The sequence below is a fragment of the Nematostella vectensis genome, chromosome 10 (genome assembly GCF_932526225.1).
Source record: "Nematostella vectensis chromosome 10, jaNemVect1.1, whole genome shotgun sequence".
Taxonomy (NCBI): Eukaryota; Metazoa; Cnidaria; class Anthozoa; order Actiniaria; family Edwardsiidae; genus Nematostella; species Nematostella vectensis.
Genome location: NC_064043.1, coordinates 10,128,700 through 10,155,274, shown reverse-complemented (window position 1 = coordinate 10,155,274; position 26,575 = coordinate 10,128,700). Strand labels below are relative to the sequence as shown.

Genomic DNA, 26,575 nt, shown 5'->3' with positions numbered 1-26,575 from the left:
TGTATGGCTGTGTTGTCATTTAGATATCCTACTCTGAGCAATATTCGCAAGACCAGAAGGGGAAAGGGACTTTCCGCTGTGAAGATACAATCGATTTTTATTCCATGAAATCATTGTTGAAGTCTCCATAGCAGCCAATTCCCCGCTAGAAGAGGAAACAACCGAAGGCGACAGTGCACGAAGTCCAACCTTGAGTTGTGGGTGTGTTACCCTGGGTCCACAGGCTTGAGTTGTGAGTCGTGTTACCCTGGGCTACAGGCTTGAGTTGTGGGTCGTGTTACCCTGGGTCCACAGGCTTGAGTTGTGGGTCGTGTTACCCTGGGTCCACAGGCTTGAGTTGTGGGTCGTGTTACCCTGGGTCCACAGGCTTGAGTTGTGGGTTGTGTTACCCTGGGTCCACAGGCTTGAGTTGTGGGTTGTGTTACCCTGGGTCCACAGGCTTGAGTTGTGAGTCGTGTTACCCTGGGTCCACAGGCTTGAGTTGTGAGTCGTGTTACCCTGGGTCAACAGGCTTGAGTTGTGAGTCGTGTTACCCTGGGTCCACAGGCTTGAGTTGTGAGTCGTGTTACCCTGGGTCCACAGGCTTGAGTTGTGAGTCGTGTTACCCTGGGTCCACAGGCTTGAGTTGTGGGTCGTGTTACCCTGGGTCCACAGGCTTGAGTTGTGAGTCGTGTTACCCTGGGTCCACAGGCTTGAGTTGTGGGTTGTGTTACCCTGGGCCCACAGGCTTGAGTTCGGGTCGTGTTACCCTGTGGGTCCACAGGCTTGAGTTGTGGGTTGTGTTACCCTGGGTCCACAGGCTTGAGTTGTGAGTCGTGTTACCCTGGGTCCACAGGCTTGAGTTGTGAGTCGTGTTACCCTGGGTCCACAGGCTTGAGTTGTGGGTCGTGTTACCCTGGGTCCACAGGCTTGAGTTGTGAGTCGTGTTACCCTGGGTCCACAGGCTTGAGTTGTGGGTTGTGTTACCCTGGGCCCACAGGCTTGAGTTCGGGTCGTGTTACCCTGTGGATCCACAGGCTTGAGTTGTGGGTTGTGTTACCCTGGGTCCACAGGCTTGAGTTGTGAGTCGTGTTACCCTGGGTCCACAGGCTTGAGTTGTGGGTGTGTTACCCTGGGTCCACAGGCTTGAGTTGTGAGTCGTGTTACCCTGGGTCCACAGGCTTGAGTTGTGGGTTGTGTTACCCTGGGATCACAGGCTTGAGTTGTGGGTCGTGTTACCCTGGGTCCACAGGCTTGAGTTGTGAGTCGTGTTACCCTGGGTCCACAGGCTTGAGTTGTGGGTCGTGTTACCCTGGGTCCACAGGCTTGAGTTGTGAGTTGTGTTACCCTGGGTCCACAGGCTTGAGTTGTGAGTCGTGTTACCATGGGTCCACAGGCTTGAGTTGTGAGTCGTGTTACCCTGGGTCCACAGGCTTGAGTTGTGGGTCGTGTTACCCTAGGTCCACAGGCGTGAGTTGTGAGTCGTGTTACCCTGGGTCCACAGGCTTGAGTTGTGAGTCGTGTTACCATGGGTCCACAGGCTTGAGTTGTGAGTCGTGTTACCCTGGGTCCACAGGCTTGAGTTGTGAGTCGTGTTACCCTGGGTCCACAGGCTTGAGTTGTGGGTCGTGTTACCCTGGGTCCACAAGCTTGAGTTGTGGGTCGTGTTACCCTGTGTCCACAGGCTTGAGTTGTGGGTCGTGTTACCCTGGGTCCACAGGCTCGAGTTGTGAGTCGTGTTACCCTGGGTCCACAGGCTTGAGTTGTGAGTCGTGTTACCCTGGGTCCACAGGCTTGAGTTGTGAGTCGTGTTACCATGGGTCCACAGGCTTGAGTTGTGAGTCGTGTTACCCTGGGTCCACAGGCTTGAGTTGTGGGTCGTGTTACCCTGGGTCCACTGGCGTGAGTTGTGAGTCGTGTTACCCTGGGTCCACAGGCTTGAGTTGTGAGTCGTGTTACCATGGGTCCACAGGCTTGAGTTGTGAGTCGTGTTACCCTGGGTCCACAGGCTTGAGTTGTGAGTCGTGTTACCCTGGGTCCACAGGCGTGAGTTGTGAGTCGTGTTACCCTGGGTCAACAGGCTTGAGTTGTGGGTCGTGTTACCCTGGGTCCACAGGCTTGAGTTGTGGGTCGTGTTACCCTGGGTCTACAGGCTTGAGTTGTGAGTCGTGTTACCCTGTGGGTCCACAGGCTTGAGTTGTGAGTCGTGTTACCCTGTGGGTCAACAGGCTTGACTTGTGAGTCGTGTTACCCTGTGGGTCCACAGGCTTGAGTTGTGAGTCGTGTTACCCTGTGGGTCCACAGGCTTGAGTTGTGAGTCGTGTTACCCTGTGGGTCCACAGGCTTGAGTTGTGAGTCGTGTTACCCTGTGGGTCCACAGGCTTGAGTTGTGAGTCGTGTTACCCTGGGTCCACAGGCTTGAGTTGTGGGTCGTGTTACCCTGGGTTCACAGGCTTGAGTTGTGGGTCGTGTTACCCTGGGTCAACAGGCTTGAGTTGTGGGTCGTTTTTTTTTTAAGTCGTGGATAGCGAAGCTATTCAGGACTTTTTGCGGTTAGCGGGGTTGTGTCACTAATAATCGTCGACTCAAGCGTAACCCATAGCCAATCATAACCCTTCTAATATCACAACTCTTGGCCAATCAAAACAAACGTTTTAGGGAAAAATCCCGCGAATTATTGTAAGCGGTTTTCCAAACCATGTCAAAAACAAACATGGCGGCCATAGTTGAATTCTTTGAAGATGGTGGTGATCAGGCCCGTACCCAGGGGGGTGCAGGGGGTGTGAACGCACTTTTGGTGCTCAATAGACGTGCTATTTGTATTTTGTAGACAAAACTCAAAATCATAAGCAAGATCACTCTGGTATGTTGCCAAATTCGACAATAAAAGTCCCGTACAGACACTGCAAAAGCATAAAAAAATCCCTTTTTGTGCTTTCGGAGGTGGTTAGATTTTTATCCGAGAACTCCATCCCCCCCCTTACCCCCCCCCCCCCCCCCCCGTTATTCCTGCCTTGTTGGCAATAATAAATCGAGCCACATTCGATAAATAGCTATCTGAATGAAAGGTTTCGCTTCAAAGTCCGTTCGGCATCAGTTCAGCTTTCACGATATATCATGTGGTCAACACATGAAACGCCACTGGTAAGCCATTCCCACTTCCCCTCTGCTACTGCTGGCTGTGCACCAAATTCTTTGTTTATTTCTTGCATGCATGCTTGCTGAGTTAGCTCCCACACATTCTTGCTTTTATAATTTAAGTTTCGGAATTTATCCGCACTTCGCTACGAGTAGCATTGTTTCCAATGTCTCCATGAATAACATTTCTTGACTTAACTTTGTTTTTTAAATGTCTATAAGCAAAATCACCCAAGGAAGGCTAGAGGGCCCCTTTCCATCAATGGTATCTGGGCCGACTGGTTGTCTCCAGGGAATCAATCAGATGGGCATAGACTTACCTGAAGCAGTTATTTCAACATAACAATAGTACCATTGTTTACACTTGTCTAAAACAAAATACCCTCTGTATAAATACAGCCACATAAAGCAAAGAAATTTAGTGGTTTGGTTCATACACTACATAATGGGTTAAAAGGCACCAAAACCAAGCTTTTATCCCAAATTACCATTTAATATCCACGACTTGGCAAGGGCCTTTTGATTGTACAACACATTTTTTTCCCTTGTGCCGTTGAGTAATGATGTAGTTGTAAGCAATTTTATGGCAAAGAAAAAATCAAATACGCTCTTTACTTGTCATTCTCGGAGGCCCAGCTTTCTTTTGGGGTGACATGTCTCCCTGGAAATATCTATATCACGTGAATAACATTCATGCACGTTATATGCAGCTCTCAAGAATTCAACAATATTCTTAGCGCGCGGCCACCCTAATTATTGGTCCATTCGATATCTATTTTCTACTTTTGCAGGGCCGGTTTACGCGAAATTCCTCTATTGTGTGATATTTTTACTTTTCGTTTTCCATCCCTACACGACGAGGTTTTCGATAGTGTCTTTTTTTTCTTTTTTCTTTCTTGTTTTTTTTTATGTCTTTTATTTTTCAAAAATATAATTATGGCAAAGCCGATGGCATGGCTACAGCTTTTACGCGTATATAGAAACATGCTGATAAGTAATTTTATAGAAGCATTTAGAAGCATTTTGCCCGCATCTTTGCCGACCGAAAGAGCATCAAAACACCACATGAGGCTTTAAAATCCATGGAATGTTCGCGATATCCAGCGTGGCGTAGGAGGTAAAGTCTGCCAAAACATGCTGTGCTATAGCTCATTTGGAATTCATCTGGTGGTCAGTAACGAAAATCACCTCAAACAAACTTGCTCAAGGTAAAATCTCTAGAAAAAAAAAAACAGAATTCTTGGTAAAAAGTCAAAGCGAAATTCGAGAAAAAAAATAATCGAGAAAGCCACCTGGCCGCGAAAAATAACATCTAGCAGGAAAATCAAATCTTCTATTACTTGCCTGTCAAATATCAATGGTCGGTCCAAAAGACAAAATTCTTTCTTTTTCTAAATTTGTCTGTTTCTTTGAAGAATACAAAACCTTGTTGTGATGAATTCTGAATTTATTTCCCATTTTTGGAAACGTTATATAATGTATGTTTTGTCGAATATATAAGCTTAGAGAAGGCCTCACTCGACGGAATGGGTATATATTAAAAACTAGTCTTGCTCCTGTGTTAACTAGGACGAACATGACGTATCTTTTGCTGATATCTTCCCGACTTTTACTTCAGTTGGTTTTTAATTTCCTCTAGTCCCTAAGTCGATTGCGATAATCGGGTCACGTGTCAAATTTGCTATCGCTCGATCACAGATGTCTTCGGTGCAAGCCATTAACTCTGAATCCACTTATCAAGCGATATAAACGCGTTAAAACACTTTTAGCACGATCTTTTTGTAAAACACGGATCACGGATGCACTACTAAAAGGTTTTACAGCAATGTCGTCAAAAGGTTAGTAATGAGTTTTCTCTCTGAAAATGGACCTTCATTAAAACTGTAAAAAACATAACGCATTATTTTTTTAAACAGATCCGTGCTACCATTATGCCTTCTTTTGTTTTACTTTGATGTTTTATAGCCGTCAAAAAAGGTATAAGAAGTCACTTCACCACAGCACAATGAAGTGTGAAATCGTTTTTTAACACTTAACATCTGCTTTATAAGAGAGCGAATATTTGGTCAAAACGCCACAAATTTCGTTCTCTTTCACAATTAACTTTGGCGATTCAAAAACAAAACTTGTGATTATTGTTTCATATAAAATGAGGATCTTAAAATAAAATGCATGAATGCAATTTATTAGATTCTTTCTTCCTTCTTTAGGATTTTAAACACACTTCTCGTTTAGAATTTCCAATTTCCCATAATGCCTTTTCGCCTCTCGGATCCCACGAAAAGGCTCTTCACCGCTGGCCGCCATAACTCCGCCAAACCACGCTAGTGCCTTTTGTCATATTTTTTTTTTAATAGTTGATATATCGTTTTCATGTCAAACCAAGAAAAGCGGACATATTGCCTATTTGTCAAAAAAAGTTGAGGAAAAGTGCCAGGCTAGCTTTTATGTTTATTAAAATAATATGGTTTTGGCGATGGAAGATTTAGGTTTATATATGGCCATTCTGTCACAAGATCTATGAGATAACGTGTATGTTAGACACAACAATGAACCATCCATGAAGCCGTTTCCTCTTCATTTTCATGTTTCGTGCCTTAACCAGCGATATATTTTGGGGAATTTTAAAAGAAACGAAGATGTAAAATCCACAAAATTATCTTCCGCCATTTTTCTTATATTTTGGTGCCCCCCCCCTACTAGACGACCGCCCGACTCTCTGACGACCGGCCCCTACCCCGCCCACATTTTCCTCTAGCGCTAGAGTTATCGTTGAATTTTGAAATCTTATGTATACATATGAAGAGACCTAAACAGCTTCGGTTAACCAGACATCGCGAATAAGATCTCTAGCCTCTAGCCATAAAGACACTGCTTTCCCCCCCCCCCCCCCTCCCTACCCCTTACAGTACGCCTCTTATCTTTAGTTTCATCGTAAGCTCTGTCGTTTAATGTAATTGATGATTCCGGCCAAAGGCAAATGCATGCCAGCTTTGACGATAGACATAGCATCGTGGTTATTTTGTCTGCTTGATTATTCGATCGTTGTGGTGGTGCTGGTGGTAGGGGGAGGGGGTGGTGTCCGCACCCCTTTTTATCTTAAGTATAAGTAGAACATATTTCCCAGAAAAGCATATATGTTAATCTTGGCGCAGTGTATATTATGTGCAAATAAAAAAAAAACGCGAGTATGAAAACCTGTTACAATACAGCATAATTTCGGAGTGCAAAATAAAAACAAAAAAGGCAAGGAGATCTAACAAATAATAAAGTTTTCGGAAAATCTCTCCATTCAAAAGGTTCTTTCCTTTCTAGCCCCATTCCCATCCCTTTCATCACTCCGTTTACCCCCCCCCCCCCCTCCCCCTTCATCCCCACCCCTTTCCATTAAACTCACGTATAAAACACGTATAAAATCCTATTTTCATAAATATAAAGCCAGCAGTATAAAGGGGTTATTTTCGCTGATTGAACTGCTTGCCTTACTGACAAGGTTACAATAAAAACAATAAAAATTCACTCTCTAGATGCATTTTATTGTCAAGGCGCCACTGAAATCCATATCTTGGAAGTCTCTCCGGAATCAACACGCTATAACCGGCGCGACAAAAGTCAGAGACCGCCATTGATGCCGAATTTGATTCAATCAAGCCTTAAAAAACGCGCAAGACATGTCAAAATACTTTTATCACAAATACTATGGATTTTCCTTGACTATTTAGGATGAAAACCACGATTTTGATGAAGACAAATAGCGCGACTCCTATAAAGAAGTAGCTTTCAATCATTTTTTTCCTCAGTCAAAACAATACTGATGTCAATTAGCCAGAAACTCTTTTAATTGCGTCCTTCGACGCCCTCGGGAAAAAAAGATCTTAAATTTCTTAAATAAACCGATATGACCGCCGATAGATAAAGCGTTCAATTCTCCAGGAAAATGAGTTACGCTTTTAAAAATTGGTGGCCTAATGAATTTGGGCCAATTGGTTATTTTGTCCCACATTACTCCATATAGCCCTTGGTAAATTGAAAGCTATAGGACATGGTATAAAACAAATGAGAGCGACGAAATGATTGGAACTTTTTTCACTTAAGGTTTTAGCTGGTGGAAAATGATTTTTTTTTCTGGTAAAAAAAAAACTGAGAATCCAAAATTCAGAAAAAGTTATTCTGCTTTGATTTTTGTTGTTACTGTGCAGCTGTTCCTGACTTTGTTATTGTTTACGTGTTGTTGGTGTCTTTATTTTTGTTGTTGTTGTAGTTTGCTGTTAATGTCGGCGCTATTATTGTTGTTGTTGCTTCTGTTTTTATTCTTTCATGATTGGTGGGTTTGTAGTTGTTACTTTTGTCTTCATCATCGTAGTCTTTTTTATAACAGTAACCTTAAAAAATGTAACAGGCTGCTGTTGCTGGTAGATATGGATGATGCTGCTGATCATTCATGAAGCTATGTTGCTGTTTTGTTGTGACATACAAACGAATCGAACCCGAAGCTTTTGCGATGATAACGGTGTAGTACGTAAATCGTTAATCATGCCTAGAAACTTACAGTCTCTTACAATAAGAATATTTTTTTACAAAAACACCAAAAATTAAAAAAAAAATTAACCGCGAAAGGCGGAGCTACATAATCTGCCAACTGAATGAAACGTCCTCAAAAAAAAACTTCTTGTAGCAATTACACTATTGCTCACAGACGTAAACATCTAGACGATCCAAGAGTGCAAATATGTCATTGTGAAGTGCGATGGGCTGGGATAGGTTACAAATAGAGTGAAACGCATATATGATACAACTAACTAGACAACCGACGCGCGATCCTCTCATATACCCGGCACAGGTGCCTAGCTCAACTTTGCATAATATCATAATCACAAACGATCTAACGTTTCAGAGACCATGCGTACGAGACTTGCGAAGATGAAAGCATATATCAAATGATAGACGAAGGATTTGCTGTGGGAGAATAACATAAAAGATGCCTCGAGTTGACCGGCACAGTTTCAAGCTGAGAAATCCCTCCTACAACCCTCATTTGGGCATTCGTGGGCTGGTAAGTTAAAACACTGTGGATTTTCCTAGCAGAAAGGCTTATTATTCGCTTATTAGAAAATTTCTGTAATAATTGTAGAAGCACAAACAGCAAAATAGGGGGATTTGTAAATAAAACAAGAAAAAAATTATCCCTTAGAGAGCATGAATTATATGTATCGATCGATATGGTTTTGTAGCAACACTATTCATTGTTAGTAAATGGCTTCATCCAGTAAAAACTGCAAAAATGAAACCAACGTTTAAAAAATACCGAGCTGGTATTTTTGGATTTGAGATATCTTTGCCTCCTATGTTACTATAAATTCAATGATTTTCTAAAGCCGTAGAAAATAGAAAATCGATTTTTTTCGCTCATTCACTCACTCTCTAAATTCGTTAAAAGCACTCCAATCGCTAGTGAGTTTTTCCAAAACATCAAACTGCTCTTCTATTGAACTTCAATAAAAACAAATATAGTCTATATACACAAATCAGCTGTTGAAAGTAAATTAGAATTCATAATTCGGATTTGAAAAGTGTTTGTAATACATTTTGCAATGAAGAAGTTTTTAAGACAGCTAGTATTTGCATTTTTAAAATTTCCGGAATCTCGATCTAGGTACTCATTTGCCGGCCAATAAGCCTTTCATTTGATTTCCACTAAATAGGATAAATATTGGTTCGCAGCACTTTGCGATCAGAAATTTCTCCTATACACTGTTTTAAATTAGAAAATGTTAGCTTATGTATTCACAGTAGCTCAACTGCGTTTTTTTGTTTGAGGAAGAACTGATTGTCTTTTAATTTATTTCTTCACAGCAATTGATTTTTTTATAAATTGTATAAGAAAACAGCAAACAAATCGCAGTTTATAAGATTTTGTTCAAATATTTTTTTCTCACTTGTACTTCGGCCTTGTCTCAATAAATTCGAGCTATTAAATATGTTTGTGCTCGACCGGTGGACAGTCAAGGTGACATTATCAATGAACAGTTCCGCTGTTCATTTGATCAGAAAAAAATGGTAATAAATTTAACAGGAAAAATGTATTCTTTTTCTTTTATTATTTAAAAACTTAAGTAAAAATGTCCTTAAGAGTACAATTCTTTTTTCTAGTTTTATATATGCTTTTGTCTATTTTAATGTAATAGAACTGTTATCCGGTTCGAAAGTTTATTTTGTTCGACTCAATCTTCTAATTAACTGTTCTTTTTCTGGGTTTTACCACCCTTGACCCATGATAATTGCGAGTATTTTTTTCCTGATTAGCCAATAAGACCAAAATAAACTTCAAAGCACATTATCAACTAAAATACTGTCTTTTTTCTTTTTTTTTTTCAAACAAACGTGTTATTTTTTGTGTGAAAACCGTTCCCAGTATAGCGATCTACAATCTTTTATTCAAACTGTCCATTTTCAAAAAGTTTTTGCAGTTATTTCCTTTTATTTTATTTATTTTATTATAGAATTACTTAAATCTTGAAATGCAAGGAGGTACCTAGTACTTAAATTAACCGGGGAAGGATTTCTAGTAAAACACACAAACGGGCTTTTGCTTTCATCGCATTAATATTTCATATCAAGGTAGTGGTTGTCGGCTTTCCTGTTTTAATTTTTTAATACGTTTTGAGCCAGCCTGAATGTGTAGTTTTAGAAAATATCCATACCCCCCTCCCCCCACCCCATTGAGGGGATTGGAAATTCCGGGGTTGTGGGGGTTCAAACGCCCAGGAATCTCCAGAGGGGAGGGGAGGGAGTAAAATTCCCTTTTTTCTTAACAGTTACTGTATTTTTTTTCTTTTTTTTTTTTTTTACAGGGGTTTGGAAATTCCAGAGGGGTGGGGGGTCATACCTCCCACCCCTTCAATAGGGGAGGGTATGGATATTTTCTGGAACTACACAACAAAAAAATCATTGAAAACAAGTATATAGATGATTTCTCTAAACAATTTGCAAGATTTTATGACTAAAAGTGAAAATAAATGAAAATAGTAACTTTTCCAAAAAGGTAAGTTTGATTGCCCGACGGTGGGGACAGGTCTTGGATGGACCCGACAGTTTTCAATTTATTCAAATAACCCAGTAAATTGTCTTCCTAGTGGATTCAAAGTATTCTATATTTTTTCAGAAAGGGCAAGCGAATCTAAATTGAGCTTAGTTGTCGGTATTGGATGTTTTCCGTTTGTCTGTACACCATAAAACCGTTATCAAAGTGACACTGAATTTTATCTCCCCTACAACTGTCGGGACATGTCTTCAATGAACTAAATGCCCGACAATTTGCAATTTATTCAAATAAGCCAATAATTTGTAAACCAAGTGAGTTCAAAGTATCCTATATATGTCTAGAAATGGCAAATGATTCTAGATTGAGCTTTTCTGTCGGAATTGAATGCTTTTTCTTGCTTGTATAAACCATAAAATCGATGTCAAAGTGACACTACATTTGTTAAGAGAGGGCAAGCGAATCTAAAAAGAGTTTCGGTGTCGGTATATATAGGATGTTTACTGAATTGTACCGTTTTCCTTTTTATTTGATTCGTGTCAACAAAGCTGAATTCAGATTTTACCCTTTCACGACAAATATAAAATATTTTGAACTCACTAGGTAGACAATTTGTCGTGACGTTTTCGTAAATTCAGGACTGTAGACACGTAAAAAAAATCATGTCACTAAAATTACGATATATTTTATAGTTACACAGACAACGGAAAGCATTCAATACCGACAGCAAAGCTCAATTAAGATTCGCTTGCCCTTTCTCTACTAATATAGAATACTTTGAACTCACTAGGAAGACAATTTACTTGGTTATTTGAATAAATTGAAAACTATAGGGAATTTAGTCCATCCAAGACCTGTTCCGACTGTCATATAGCCACTGCGTAACTTCAAATGCCACACTTTTTAGAAATAACACTCGTTTCTGATCAGAGCTGGTCACTCAACAATGAAAGTTTGCATTATATCTTAAAATATGCCAATGCCTGAGTTTGATTTAAAAACTAGCTGACGGCGTTTTTAGAACTAACTCAATACCACCTTCTTTTTTATCCTCAATGTCAACCGCAAATTATCTTATTTTGTTACACATTTTGATTAATTCTCTCGAAGGCTAAGAGGAAAGCTTTTTCGTACTCTGTTTCTAAGTAGAAGATCGAACTATCAATAAAGATATCACATAAAGCGGTTTTCAGATGTGGGCTCCTTTGAGCCTGATGCTCAAAGGAGCCACACACAAAAGGTCTGGTGCGAACGCATATTGAGACTAAAGCTTACCTCGCTGGTAAAGGCGCTCTTTGGGCGGGAAACGTTTAACTCCTCGGAGTTCTCCTTTTCTACTTATATGCCCTGTAACCCGTACACTTTTCAGTTGCTAGTTGTCTCGCAAAAAAGGTCGCACGCGCCATGTCACACGTAAAGTTTTTGCTGCGACTTCAAGAAATTTGTTGGGAAAGTAGAAGCGCCATTCTACTTTTTGTGGGACTTTGAAGTGTCACATACGTGAAAAAAACCCACGTCAGACCTGCGATACGTTTTTGGCGAAACTTATTGCAAAAGAGAAAATGTACTTGTGATAGAGCCTTTATACTTGCTATTGTAAGTATAATGAGAAAGCATGAAAGCAACTATAAAGCACGTGCTTCAACCAGGATGAAAAACCAAGGCTCGTAAGTGATTGTGAAGCCAATGTCAGTTGAGTTACTCTTCACAGGTGGTGATGACGTCATTGGGCGCTCGCGCTCCTAATAAGGCTATACCTGGCAAGTGCATTATTCGCCATGACTCCATCTTCAAGGCCGTCTGGGACTGGGTAATACTCGTGTTCGTCATTTACACGGCGTTCGAGATTCCTTTTTCAGCCACATTCCTTTTACCACAGGTAAGTCTTGCTCGATCCCATTTCACCTCTCACCTCACCTCACCCAGCCTCGCCTCGCCACGCCTCGCCACACCTCACCTAAGAACGCCACACCCACTCCACGAACGTCATACCACCTCAAACCATCTTCCACTCACGTTGCAGCTCCGCCCACCTCTCTTAGCAGCACCAGCCTTGAATTGTATTCAACCAACCCCAGCTTGGCTCACGCGAGAAAGGGCCTTACCAGGCATTTTCTAGCACCAGGAACTATCCGCTAAAATGATATCATGTGGTCTAGGAACTGTCGCGTATGAAGTCCAGTAGCCGATTCGCAGCACTTGTCTCAGGCTCCCCCCTCGCCATATGCAACCTTTGTGTAGATCTCCTTTTCGTAGTGGACATTCCCATCAACTTCCGCTCAACCTACGTCAGAGAGGGCACAGACGAGCTTATTGTTAACCCCAAAAAAATCGCGCTTAACTACTTCAAGAGCTGGTTCCTGATCGACTTGCTGTCCGCGATCCCGTTTGAGTTCATGGTGGACCACCGCAAGGATGGAGTAAGTAACCAGGGAGTAAGTATGCCATTGACAGGTCTAGTTACCATGTATGCCATTGACAGGTCTATTTACCAAGTATGTCAATGATAGGTCTAGTTACCAAGTATGCCAATGATAGGTCTAGTTACCATGTATGCCAATGATAGGTCTAGTTACCATGTATGCCAATGACAGGTCTAGTTACCATGTATGCCAATGATAGGTCTAGTTACCATGTATGCCAATGACAGGTCTAGTTACCATGTATGCCAATGATAGGTCTAGTTACCATGTATGCCAATGATAGGTCTAGTTACCAAGTATGCCAATGATAGGTCTAGTTACCAAGTATGCCAATGATAGGTCTAGTTACCAAGTATGCCAATGATAGGTCTAGTTACCATGTATGCTAATGACAGGTCTAGTTACCATGTATGCCAATGATAGGTCTAGTTACCAAGTATGCCAATGATAGGTCTAGTTACCAAGTATGCCAATGATAGGTCTAGTTACCATGTATGCCAATGATAGGTCTAGTTACCAAGTATGCCAATGATAGGTCTAGTTACCAAGTATGCCAATGATAGGTCTAGTTACCATGTATGCCAATGATAGGTCTAGTTACCAAGAATGCCAATGATAGGTCTAGTTACCATGTATGCCATTGACAGGTCTAGTTACCATGTATTCCAATGATAGATCTAGTTACCATGTATGCCAATGATAGGTCTAGTTACCATGTATGCCAATGATAGGTCTAGTTACCAAGTATGCCAATGATAGGTCTAGTTACCAAGTATGCCAATGATAGGTCTAGTTACCAAGTATGCCAATGATAGGTCTAGTTACCAAGTATGTCAATGATAGGTCTAGTTACCAAGTATGCCAATGATAGGTCTAGTTACCATGTATGCCAATGATAGGTCTAGTTACCAAGAATGCCAATGATAGGTCTAGTTACCAAGTATGCCATTGATAGATCTAGTTACCATGTATGCCAATGATAGGTCTAGTTACCATGTATGTCAATGATAGGTCTAGTTACCATGTATGCCAATGATAGGTCTAGTTACCATGTATGTCAATGATAGGTCTAGTTACCATGTATGCCAATGATAGGTCTAGTTACCATGTATGTCAATGATAGATCTAGTTACCATGTATGCCAATGATAGGTCTAGTTACCATGTATGCCATTGACAGGTCTAGTTACCAAGTATGCCATTGACAGGTCTAGTTACCAAGTATGCCAATGATAGGTCTAGTTACCATGTATGCCAATGATAGGTCTAGTTACCAAGAATGCCAATGATAGGTCTAGTTACCAAGTATGCCATTGATAGATCTAGTTACCATGTATGCCAATGATAGGTCTAGTTACCATGTATGTCAATGATAGGTCTAGTTACCATGTATGCCAATGATAGGTCTAGTTACCATGTATGTCAATGATAGGTCTAGTTACCATGTATGCCAATGATAGGTCTAGTTACCATGTATGTCAATGATAGATCTAGTTACCATGTATGCCAATGATAGGTCTAGTTACCATGTATGCCATTGACAGGTCTAGTTACCAAGTATGCCATTGACAGGTCTAGTTACCAAGTATGCCAATGATAGGTCTAGTGACCATGTATGCCAATAATAAGTCTAGTTACCATGTATGCCAATGATAAGTCTAGTTACCAAGTATGCCAATGATAGGTCCAGTTACCAAGTATGCCAATGATAGGTCTAGTTACCAAGTATGCCAATGATAGGTCTAGTTACCAAGAATGCCAATGATAGGTCTAGTTACCAAGTATGCCAATGATAGGTCTAGTTACCAAGAATGCCAATGATAGATCTAGTTACCATGTATGCCAATGATAGGTCTAGTTACCATGTATGTCAATGATAAGTCTAGTTACCAAGTATGCCAATGATAGGTCTAGTTACCAAGTATGCCAATGATAGATCTAGTTACCATGTATGCCAATGATAGGTCTAGTTACCATGTATGTCAATGATAGGTCTAGTTACCATGTATGCCAATGATAGGTCTAGTTACCATGTATGCCAATGATAGGTCTAGTTACCAAGTATGCCATTGACAGGTCTAGTTACCAAGTATGCCATTGACAGGTCTAGTTACCATGTATGCCAATGATAGGTCTAGTTACCAAGTATGCCAATGATAGGTCTAGTTACCATGTATGCCAATGATAGGTCTAGTTACCAAGAATGCCAATGATAGGTCTAGTTACCATGTATGCCATTGACAGGTTTAGTTACCATGTATTCCAATGATAGATCTAGTTACCATGTATGCCAATGATAGGTCTAGTTACCAAGTATGCCAATGATAGGTCTAGTTACCAAGTATGCCAATGATAGGTCTAGTTACCAAGTATGCCAATGATAGATCTAGTTACCATGTATGCCAATGATAGGTCTAGTTACCATGTATGTCAATGATAAGTCTAGTTACCAAGTATGCCAATGATAGGTCTAGTTACCAAGTATGCCAATGATAGGTCTAGTTACCATGTATGCCATTGACAGGTCTAGTTACCATGTATGCCAATGATAGGTCTAGTTACCATGTATGCCAATGATAGGTCTAGTTACCAAGTATGCCAATGATAGATCTAGTTACCATGTATGCCAATGATAGGTCTAGTTACCATGTATGTCAATGATAAGTCTAGTTACCAAGTATGCCAATGATAGGTCTAGTTACCAAGTATGCCAATGATAGGTCTAGTTACCATGTATGCCAATGATAGATCTAGTTACCATGTATGCCAATGATAGGTCTAGTTACCATGTATGCCAATGATAGGTCTAGTTACCATGTATGCCAATGATAGGTCTAGTTACCAAGTATGCCAATGATAGGTCTAGTTACCAAATATACCAATGATAGGTTTAGTTACCACGCATGGCAAAACTATTAGCGGTTTATTTTATGCTTCCCTAGCATCTGCTTTTTTAGTACAAATTCCGATTAAGCTAACGAACGTAAACAGGTATAATTTTAGAAATCCACCGACTTCAAAGATCTGGTAACCTAGTGAACTTTTTTAGAACTATGAGGGGTATGAGGGGTGTTTAAGGTGTGATGATGATAACTATGGTTGTGGCTATGGCTGTGATGGTAACTATGGTTGTGGCTATGGTTGTGATGGTAACTATGGTTGTGGCTATGGCTGTGATGGTAACTATGGTTATGGCTATGGTTGTGATGGTAACTATGGTTGTGGCTATGGCTGTGATGGTAACCATGGTTGTGGCTATGGTTGTGATGGTAACTATGGTTATGGCTATGGCTGTGATGGTAACTATGGTTGTGGCTATGGCTGTGATGGTAACTATGGTTGTGGCTATGGTTGTGATGGTAACTATGGTTGTGGCTATGGCTGTGATGGTAACTATGGTTATGGCTATGGCTGTGATGGTAACTATGGTTATGGCTATGGCTGTGATGGTAACTATGGTTGTGGCTATGGCTGTGATGGTAACTATGGTTGTGGCTATGGCTGTGATGGTAACTATGGTTGTGGATGTGGCTGTGTCTATTGTTGGGGTTATGGAGTTGGCTATGACTGTAGGCTTAGGGTTAGGTAAGGGGTTGGGCTCTTTAAAATCAAACATAGTCCTCGTCAAACATATAATGTGATTAAATGCTCCTATACAGGCCACCACACTTATGGGGCTCCTTAAAACCGCCCGCCTTCTTAGACTCGTCCGGATTGTCCGAAAATTCGACCGGTATTCCGAGTACGGTCAAGCCGTCATCATTTTACTGACGTGCTTCTTCCTCCTCGTCGCTCATTGGTTGGCTTGTATCTGGCACGCGATTGGTCAAGCGCAGCTCGGGGACCATAACAGTTGGATCGAGAAGTTATCCCGCCACAGTCAACACGTTTCATCGGGAAATGTGACGCACACACCTGGCCTTCAGACACGGTACATCACGGCGCTCTATTTCACCATGACGAGTTTGTCTAGCGTGGGGTTTGGGAACGTGTCGCCGAATACGAACGCAGAGAAGGTTTTCTCAATCTTGGTTATGATCGTTGGAGGTACGTAAGGAGTAGAAGCATTGTCAGAACCATCTATGTAAGAGTGTGCTTTTTCAAAACCAAGTTTCTGTTGCTGTTAAAGACTGGAGTCGCCATTGGCGGATACACGGACAGGCGCGTACAGGGGGAGGGGAAAGAGTGCGCAGATATTAATACAGGGGTGACCAATATCTAATAAAATGCCGCTTATAAGATGTTTTAAGAGTAAGGGTATTTCATAGGCATGCTTCACTTTATAAATTTGACATTATCGACAATCCCATATACTTTTGTAGCCTTGATGTACGCATCCATATTTGGAAATATGACTGCGATCATCCAGCGGTTGTACTCACGAACATCACGTCACCGGCGCAACCTGCGCATCATCCAGGATTTTGTGCGCTTTTACAAGATCCCGCGGAACCTGCGGGACGACCTCGAAGAATACTTCCGGCACGAGTGGTCGTACACCAAGGGCATGGACATTGACACAGTAAGATAACCCGAGAGAGGGTAGGGGAAGTCGGTGCTGATGAACCATAGGGGAGGGCTGGGTTTATAACGGGGGAGGTGGACCGGTGATGATGGCTGCGCTTGAATAGTACTGCCAACACTAGTGGTCGCACAAGGGTATTGATATTGTCACGTAAAGGCTGGTTGCGACAGCACGATTTTGTCGTATGCGACTTGCCCGCGACACCTCTACAACTCGAGTCGTAGAGTTTAAATCAGCCTACTACTCCGCTAATATATAGAATTTAGGCACTGCCTAAAAGCGGAGCCAGCATTTAACACCTTGTTGTGTTGACTGATAGGGGTAGTTTTAGAGGGCTCTTGGTGTCTCTAGAATGTTTTATTTAATGAGATTAAAAATATGTCAAATTTTACTGCCATGTAATTATGAATTGTATTGGCCCCTCCAAATGGATCAAGCAAGTACTCATTCAATAATATTAATAAATATGCAGTATGAAAGTTAACAAAATACTAAAACTTGGTGTGAAAAAGGCTGTCAAAGTTAAAGGTGTCTTAGTTGATGAGAATGTTATTTCAAGAGTCTAATGGTCAATTTATATTTCCCTTTATAGAAGTTCCACTATGTATATTTTTTATCAAAACACCATTCTAACAAGCTTTGACCTTGTGAAGAATATATGAAGGATGTAACAGCATTCCAAAGATTTAGATGCCATACTGTAGTTCAAGGGAAGATCTAGCTTTTTGCCAAGGGGGGGGGGGGGTGGATTTGGCCAAAACACATTTTCGTCATTATTTTTCATTTATTTGAAACTAAACTCCACAAATATACCTCCTGTCATGCATTACATATTGGTGCACCCACCCGTTGTCCTGTTGGTTTTAGAAACCCTGGATCCACACATACTGGCTACTCAAAAATGAATGCAATAGAGGCAAATCCTAAATTATTACTGAAAGAGCTTAATTCCAATTTCTAATTTCAAACCAAACCATGTTAGGGTTATAGAGAAATAAATATAACAAAAAGTCAATGGGGAGAAGAAAAAAGGAGAAATGAATTACTCTATTTGAAAAAATGTGACTACTTTAAAAAAATATATAACAATAATGCAATGAAAGCTTAAATGAGCATATTCCTAATACTTTCCCGTTTCTCTTTACATATGGGTTTGATATAAAACTGTTTTCTTTACAGATTTATTATTGAAAAAGCACAAGTTTGATGTTGTCTTTATATAATTTAAGTACCTTGCTCCCAGGGGGGAGGGGGGGGGACTTTGAGAAACGTGAGTTAGAGAGACAGGGGTGCTCGACAGCATAATCAATTTTAACCCTAAGGGATAGCACTAAGGGCGTGGTAAACAACAATTCTTACCCCTAAGAGATAGCACATTGGGTGTGGCCATACGAATTTTTAACCCTGAGAGATTAAAAAAACAATGCTGGTTTTAATTTGGTGACGGATCCTATATTGTTATGTTACTGAAAAATAAAGTAGAAAGCATTAACCAATCAGTTGACTTGTGGTTTATTGTAAAATACATGTCAAGCGGGTGAGACACCCTTAAAGATAGCAGAATTGGAAAAATCCTAAAACACACCCTAAGAGATAGCAGTTGGTAAGAATTTTATACCGTAAAAGATAGCTCGAGCACCCCCGTATATCTTTCTGGAGAGTCCCCCCCCCCCCCCCCCCCGGGGTTTCTCTAATGAAAAACCCTTCTCTTGATAGGAGTTTCATTAATGTACACTTGTATCAAAGCTACATTCTGACCAGCTTGCAAAGAAGCAAATGATGGATGCAACAGCATTCCAAAGATAGAATGATATAGTTAGATACACATCAGGTGCCATATGGAAGATTAATAATTAACTTATTATGCCTGCTTTTTTTTTATAGAAACCATCGATCCACATATGCTAATGCTACTCCAAAATTAAATGCAATGGAGAACAAATTGATTGAAAATGTCTAATTTCAAACCTATTACCTATTTTAATTTATTTAGGGTGCAGAGAGGAAACAGCAAATAATATCAATAGTCAAGAGAGAGAGAGAGAGAAAAGGAAGAAATTGGACTATAGCTTTGATAAAAAAAATTATCAGTAATGCAACAACTTGGTTGAGCACTCTCCTAACATTTCCCCTTTCCTCATTATCTTTAGGTTGATAGAAAAATGTTTTCTTTACAGATTTATCATTGAGACAAAGTATCTTGCTGTAAAAAGACTATTACACTTAACGGCTGTATCAAAGTGAGAAATCCCCTATTTTATTATCTTTAAGACATTTGCCTATTCTCATGCCTTCCAGCCTTCTGCATCAATCATGGCCTTTCGGGTAGTCCTTGGTTGGTTTTACCTAAATCAAAGTGAAAAAAATATATAAGTATTTTTTTCTTTCAAAACAACATTTTCATCATGCCATTTTTGACCTTATTAACTTTCCACAACTATTTGAATAATAAATAAATTATTTGAATATTTGAATAATAAATAAATAAACACAATAGATAGTATGCAAGATGCAGACAATATAAGCTAAGCCAAAAGAATATAGGTAATAAGGGTTTGCATTTTGTGTTTTTATTTTCGATGAGCAAATTCTCTTTTAACTGTAAAGTTAAGTATGTTAATGTTGAAAAAAATGTTGCTGTATCTTTGAAAAGACTAAATACACAGAATATAAAGACAAGAAAGGTCTTCTTTAGCAATATATGACAGGATGGTATTTGTCAGCCTTTATTAAATAACTCAACGCAGTCAATAAAGTATAGAGAATAACGAAGAATATAAAATGATGTTGTTATGCTCAAATTGTTTGATTTAGACCACGAATTCTCAAAGCTAACTCTATAAACAAATGTATAAATCGAACAAGCTAAGTGACATTGATGCAGTAACTAGACTACTACGTATTTCTGTCGTTAAATTCTTACTTTCCGTGAGGAATATATGCCTGAATTTATAGAACTTGTAAGTATATACACTTTCATGGCAATTGCCAATTTAACACTTTCATGGCAATTGCCAGTGGAATGAAAACCACTTAAGTGCACGCCAAAATTATAAGCTAATCGGAATCCAAGTATATGGTATTAGCCAATCAAAACAAGGATAGATGACTTTGATATGATATCTTGACGTCGAACTGGTACGGTGTTTTAGCATGAGCGATTGGTTTTGGAAAAAAAACACAGGAAGAAACGAGCATTATAAAAGCACAATAAAAGAAAAATAACTGTGATATTCTCAATACAAACCGTCTTTCAAAACTCACCTTGGCAGTGTTTTTTGTCGCTTTCTGTTTGTCGCTTGTGTGGTTGTGTTCGCTTTTTGTTGTAAACTGTGAACTGCTAGCAAGCGTCGACACAAGTGAATTATTTTTATAGCTGAAAACATACATCAATCCAAGGCCCTTTCTTCTTAGGATCTCCTTATAGATCTCCATAGTTATATAGACGTGAAGGAATATTATTAGAATGGTAGTGTAGAGCCTCTAAGTAGTCCTCTTTTCGCTGCTGCAACGGTTGCTTCACGAACACTCGAGTAGATTTTACTATTGGCTCGTACTTCAGAAAAAACGGTTCCTCAACGATTTCAGCCCATTTGAATCCGCATATTTTCTCATTAAATACTATTTTTAATCTGCCTTTTTTGCTGTGAACATACGAACTTTGAAGGCGGTAAAAAAATAAAAATACGTAAAAACGTAAGACCGAGTGGGGCCTGGGAGTTGCACGATTGACTGGATGGATTGTGACACCACAGGATACCCGCGCGATGACCACAAAACCAAGTCGCATAGCTATACCATATTTCTATACCTATGGAGCTCCGCGCTGGCTCCGCTACTACTCGATACGACTTTCGACTACAAAAGGCGTAGTGTGTAATTCAGGGCTAAGACATGTCGTAGGCAGGTTGCATACGACTAAATCGTGCTGTCTAAAACAACTTTAAGATTACCCAAGGGAAGGACATGGGGGTGGATCGGTGATGATTAACCATGGAGAAGTAGAAGGGAGGCTGTAAAAAAGCCAACCGTAGAACAGGAGAAATTTAGAGTTTAGAATTTTGAAGAATTTCCATATGTTTTACCATTAAAGAATGTCGATCAACCACTCCTTTGTTATTGCTTATAATAGAAAATACAACAGCTTATTCGCATTAAAATGGCGGCGTGATTGGCGTTCTTTAAATAATTTGACAGGTTTTGAAGCGCTTCCCAGAGTCCCTACAGGCTGACATCTGCGTCCACTTGCACAAGAAGCTATTCGCTGAGTGTTCCGCGTTCCAATGTGCGAGTGAGGGGTGTCTTCGTGCGCTTGCGAGACGGTTCGATATTCGGCGACATCTTCCTGGCCAATACCTCATCAAACAAGGTGACGAGGTCAAGAAGCTTTACTTTATCGCTAAAGGCTTTGTCGAGGTGCTCAAGGACGGACATTGTGAGCTGGTGCTAGGTGAGTGCAGTTATTTGAGATTCTAAACTGAATTACCAAATGTTTGCCGAACGAAACTTAGATTTTCGTCGGGTTTTCGAGGAACTCACCTGGTTTTAAATTCCCACCGGGTCAACTAATTTTTATTTACCGCCGGTCACTTAATTTCCCAGTCGGGTAAGAAAGAAATTGGTCGGCTTGATTTAGAAATTTCACCGGGTGCCGGGGAGGCAAAAAGCTCGTCGGATAGGCCGAAAATTTCCGTCGGGTCGGGTTTCGTCGGATCTGTTACAGGGGGTTGTTAAAGACTTTTAAAATCCTCGATATGTTTGTTAAGTAATCTTGCAAGGAAATGAAATGCCAAAACTCTAGTTCGCTTAAACCTCCTGAATGGCCGTGTTTATTTATCTTTGTCTTCGTGGCCACGGTAGCGCAAGACGGTATCGCTAGATATACATCTTTTTTTTCTTTTATTTTTCTTCTTGATAACAGGGAAGGGAGACGTTATCAGTTGTGACTATACATCCCGGCAGTCCTTGCGCACCGCCAAGGCGAATGCGAGCCTTCTAATTCAAACCTACTGCCAGATCCACGTGGTCGATTGGCAGGACTTACTCTCCGTACTCAGGGTCTATTCCAAGTTTAGGGAAAGTTTTACAAACCACCTTAAGCTCGCCTATAACCTCGATGACTCGGAGGTAGGTCAAACGTGTGTCATTGAGACCCACTCCCCCCTCCCCCCTGGGGAAAGTAAGATGGATATCGTATAGAAAAATGCACAAAAGTCCCTACAAAAAGGTTGAACAAAGTCTAGGTCGTTATTGTCTACAGAATGAGGTCATCGAAGACGAAGCGCAATTTATCCTTCGTTGCAATCAATACAATAAACTGCGCAAGGATTTTTTTAAAAGATATTGTACATTACATTGGGCTACCTTCTGGTCCAAGGCTCGAAATGTTAATATTATAATCAACGACAAGTTTCATAGCGGCCCGAGCAGGGCGTTATGCATATGATTGATTAGCTCTAAGAGCCTCTGCCCTGTAATGTAATGTAACGTATCCGTAGTCTTTTACAAAGTTCCAATATCAAATTTATCTATATATCGTTAAAGATGAACATCCTCGGGGACCCAGGGCGTCGCGGAGATCGAGCACACAGGGAGCGCGCGAGAAAGAAAGAAAGAACACTGCCTGTTTCTTTCTCGAGCCTCGCTCCCTGTGTGCCCGATCTCCGCGACGCCCTGGGTCCCCGAGGATGTAAAGATGAATAGATGAAACAAATACGCCTTATACACGTTCGAAAGTTGAAGAAATATTTGCTTTGCTGATTTTTGTCGTGCGCTCAAATCATTTAATTCCCTTCTGATCTCCAGTTACGGCTGACCTCCGTTATGACTTAGCAATTAATTTTTACCATATAGCAGGTAGACTAGGCAGCCAAGAAGATTTTCTCTGATCTTTCAGATCGAGAGTCCCCTTTACCCGCCCCTGAACCAACACGTGTACAACCCAGAGCACATCGAGATCGGCTACAACAACCGGCCGGACTGCAGCATCGTGAGTATCGAGACAAAGCTCGATAGTCTGGAACGAAAGCTGGAAGATTTCGACAAGAGGTTCACCGAGATGATGAGTAATGTACTTCCATTAGTTAAAAGACTGACAGACGGACCAGAATGCACCGATTCGCCACGCGACACTGGCACGCGACACATCGCGGAGATCAATCACGTGGCCAAATGAAACGGGAGGGACGAGAGGCAAGGGCTATATATAGGCAAGAGACGTACCGACAGGATCCCCGAAAGCTGTTTGAAGAAAGCAGGGGTTGATAAACCGGACATGTGCTTAAGGAGCAGCTATGAAGAAAGCATTGGTGGGCTGGGAGCAACCCTCCCTTAAAGCAAAGGGATGAGTGGATACAAGAAAGATGTGTATGGTGAAATGCAATGCTACAAAAGAAGGAAGGCATAGTGCTATGGTGGAACGCGGATATATCGAAGCACAAAAGACGTAGCCAGAAGGAAGTCATAGGTTAAGCTTGTATCACCGCTTAATGTAACAACTGCCGCCTAATGTAACACAAATCGCCGCATGTCACACTAAAGCTTAATGTAACAAAAATCGCCACTTAATGTAATACTAACGCTTAATGTAAGAACAAATCAACGCTATATATTAAAACAGTTAACGCTTAATGTAAGAAATTTTCAACGCTTAATCTAATAACGGACTTAACGCTTAATGTAAGAACACTCGACGCTTAATGTAATAACCATAAATTTAACTAAGGACGAAAATACTCATATCTCGTGATAAAAAACATCGTCGGACAACCACACTTGGAGAATGTCATGTTGGTGTCAAGGGGGTGCATAAACAGTCATGTGAGATATGACGTCATGCAAACGAAAATACTCAAATCTAGTGATTGAAACATCGTCGTACAACCACACTTGGAAAATGTAATATCTCTTGATAGAAACATCGTCAGGCAACCACACTGCGATGACGTCACACCTTACATGACTGTTTATGCACCCCCCTTGACACCAACATGGAGACTGGGGACTCAGGCATAAACTTCATATGTAAAATATCTGTAAAACATACCGCGTTTTTTTAATAAGAAAGAGGGGGGTTGGGGTATTGCGATTCTCCAATAAGGGAAAAACGCTTTTACGGTTGAGGGTGGGTGGGGCCTGCTAGAGCCTACGAGACTACTATGCAGACAATTTTGCTCCGATAGAGCAACCCTCCCTTAAAGCAAAGGGATGAGTGGATACAAGAAAGATGTGTATGGTGAAATGTAATGCTACAAAAGAAGGAAGGCATAGTGTATGGTGGAACGCGGATATATCGAAGCACAAAAGACGTAGCCAGAAGGAAGTCATAGGTTAAGCTTGTATCACCGCTTAATGTAACAACTGCCGCCTAATGTAACACAAATCGCCGCATGTCACACTAACGCTTAATGTAACAAAAATAGCCACTTAATGTAATACTAACGCTTAATGTAAGAACAAATCAACGCTATGTATTAAAACAGTTAACGCTTAATGTAAGAAATTTTCAACGCTTAATCTAATAACGGACTTAACTCTTAATGTAAGAACACTCGACGCTTAATGTAATAACCATAAATTTAACTAAGGACGAAAATACTCATATCTCATCATTGAAACATAACGGACTTAACGCTTAATGTAAGAACACTCGACGCTTAAGTAATAACCATAAATTTAACTAAGGACGAAAATACTCATATCTCATCATTGAAACATCGTCGGACAACCACACTTGGAGAATGTCATGTTGGTGTCAAGGGGGTGCATAAACAGTCATGTGAGATATGACGTTATTAAAACGAAAATACTCACATCTAGTGATTGAAACATCGTCGTACAACCACACTTTGAAAATGTCATATCTCGTGATAGAAACATCGTCGGGCAACCACACTGCGATGACGTCACACCTTACATGACTGTTTATGCACCCCCCTTGACACCTACATGACATTCTCCAAGTGTGGTTGTCCGACGATGTTTTTTATCATGAGATATGAGTATTTTCGTCCTTAGTTAAATTTATGGTTATTAAATTAAGCGTCGAGTGTTCTTACATTAAGCCCATTAAGTCCGTTATTACATTAAGCGTTGAATTTTTCTTACATAAAGCGTTAACTGTTTTATTATTACATTAAGCGTTGATTTGTTCTTACATTAAGCGTTAGTATTACATTAAGCGGCGATTTTTGTTACATTAAACGGTGATACAAAGCTATGGTGGAACCCCGATAGATCGAAGCACAAAAGACGTAGCCAGAAGGAAGGCAGAGGTTGAGCGATGGAGGAACTCCGATAGATCGAAGCACAAAAGACGTAGCCAGAAGGAAGGCATAGGTTGGGCGATGGAGGAACCCCGATAGATCGAAGCACAAAAGACGTAGCCAGAAGGAAGGCATAGGTTGAGCGATGGAGGAACTCCGATAGATCGAAGCACAAAAGACGTAGCCAGAAGGAAGGCATAGGTTGAGCGATGGTGGAACTCCGATAGATCGAAGCACAAAAGACGTAGCCAGAAGGAAGGCACAGGTTGAGCGATGGTGAAACCCCGATAGATCGAAGCACAGAAGACGTAGCCAGAAGAAAGGCAGAGGTTGAGCGATGATGAAACCCCGATAGATCGAAGCACAATAGACGTAGCCAGAAGGAAGGCAGAGGTTGAGCTATCGAAACACAAAAAAGCGTGGTCAATTCGCTGGGCGCAGGGGGGGGGGGGGAGGGGACTCAGGCATAAACTTCATATGTAAAATATCTGTAAAACATACCGCGTTTTTTTAATAAGAAAGAAGGGGGTTTGGGTATTGCGATTCTCCAATAAGGGAAAAAGCTTTTGCGGTTGAGGGTGGGTGGGGTGGATGGGGCCTGCTAGAGCCTACAAGACTACTATGCAGACAATTTTGGCCGAGGCGGAAATACGATGTGACTAAAAGTTAAATAGCTGATTTGGATAGGAGGTTCCCTGTAGTAGGTGTCGAGAGAGAATTCTGGCTACGAGTGGATAGTATAAATATTTATTATTATTATTATTATTATTATTATTATTATTATTATTATTATTATTATTATTATTATTATTATTATTATTATTATTATTATTATTATTATTATTATTATTATTATTATGCTTACTGTAACATATACCGATGCAGAAGATAATATATACATTTTGACATTATTTTGTATAATATTAGTTTAAATGAAAGGACAGTTTAGGAAGTTTTATAATAGTTCAGAATAGTAAAGGCACAACAAAAAATCTTGACACTACCAGTCTATCTGCGTTTTCAAATCGTAAAGCCTGTGTCATATATCTTTGCAATGGGTGTTGTAATAAAAAGAGTGCACCGTATTCATATGTATATTGGGAAAATATTTCGGAAAAAAAAAAGAAAAGTACCCCTGCTTTAAATAAATGTCCGCCTAGGATTATCCAACGGATTGATTCACCCCTTTGAACTAGTTTAGCATGGAC

The 26,575-nt window shown here is 40.6% G+C and overlaps 1 protein-coding gene and 1 long non-coding RNA gene across 4 annotated transcripts; one reads left to right on the top strand and one right to left on the bottom strand.

Annotated features, from left to right (window-relative positions):
- Positions 1-4,802: 4,802 nt before the first annotated feature.
- LOC5519271 (potassium voltage-gated channel subfamily H member 6) lies at positions 4,803-25,746 on the top strand. 3 transcript variants are annotated; one of them, XM_048733742.1, is made up of 9 exons: positions 4,803-4,955; positions 8,012-8,170; positions 11,868-12,035; positions 12,316-12,576; positions 16,238-16,625; positions 16,901-17,100; positions 21,301-21,553; positions 22,025-22,230; positions 23,000-25,746. In XM_048733742.1, the coding sequence occupies exons 2-9, from the start codon at positions 8,096-8,098 to the stop codon at positions 23,276-23,278; spliced, it is 1,830 nt and encodes a 609-aa protein (XP_048589699.1). In that variant the 5' UTR covers positions 4,803-4,955; positions 8,012-8,095; the 3' UTR covers positions 23,279-25,746. The 3 variants fall into 3 exon arrangements, with proteins under 3 accessions (XP_048589699.1, XP_048589697.1, XP_048589698.1); XM_048733740.1 differs by having other exon boundaries at positions 12,316-12,591; XM_048733741.1 differs by lacking the exon at positions 4,803-4,955 and having other exon boundaries at positions 7,903-8,170; positions 12,316-12,591.
- LOC125573268 lies at positions 19,249-20,760 on the bottom strand. Its single transcript, XR_007314018.1, has 2 exons — positions 20,368-20,760; positions 19,249-19,449 (listed from the first exon to the last, which is right to left on the bottom strand). It is a non-coding gene; the product is annotated as an uncharacterized LOC125573268 (long non-coding RNA).
- Positions 25,747-26,575: the final 829 nt, after the last annotated feature.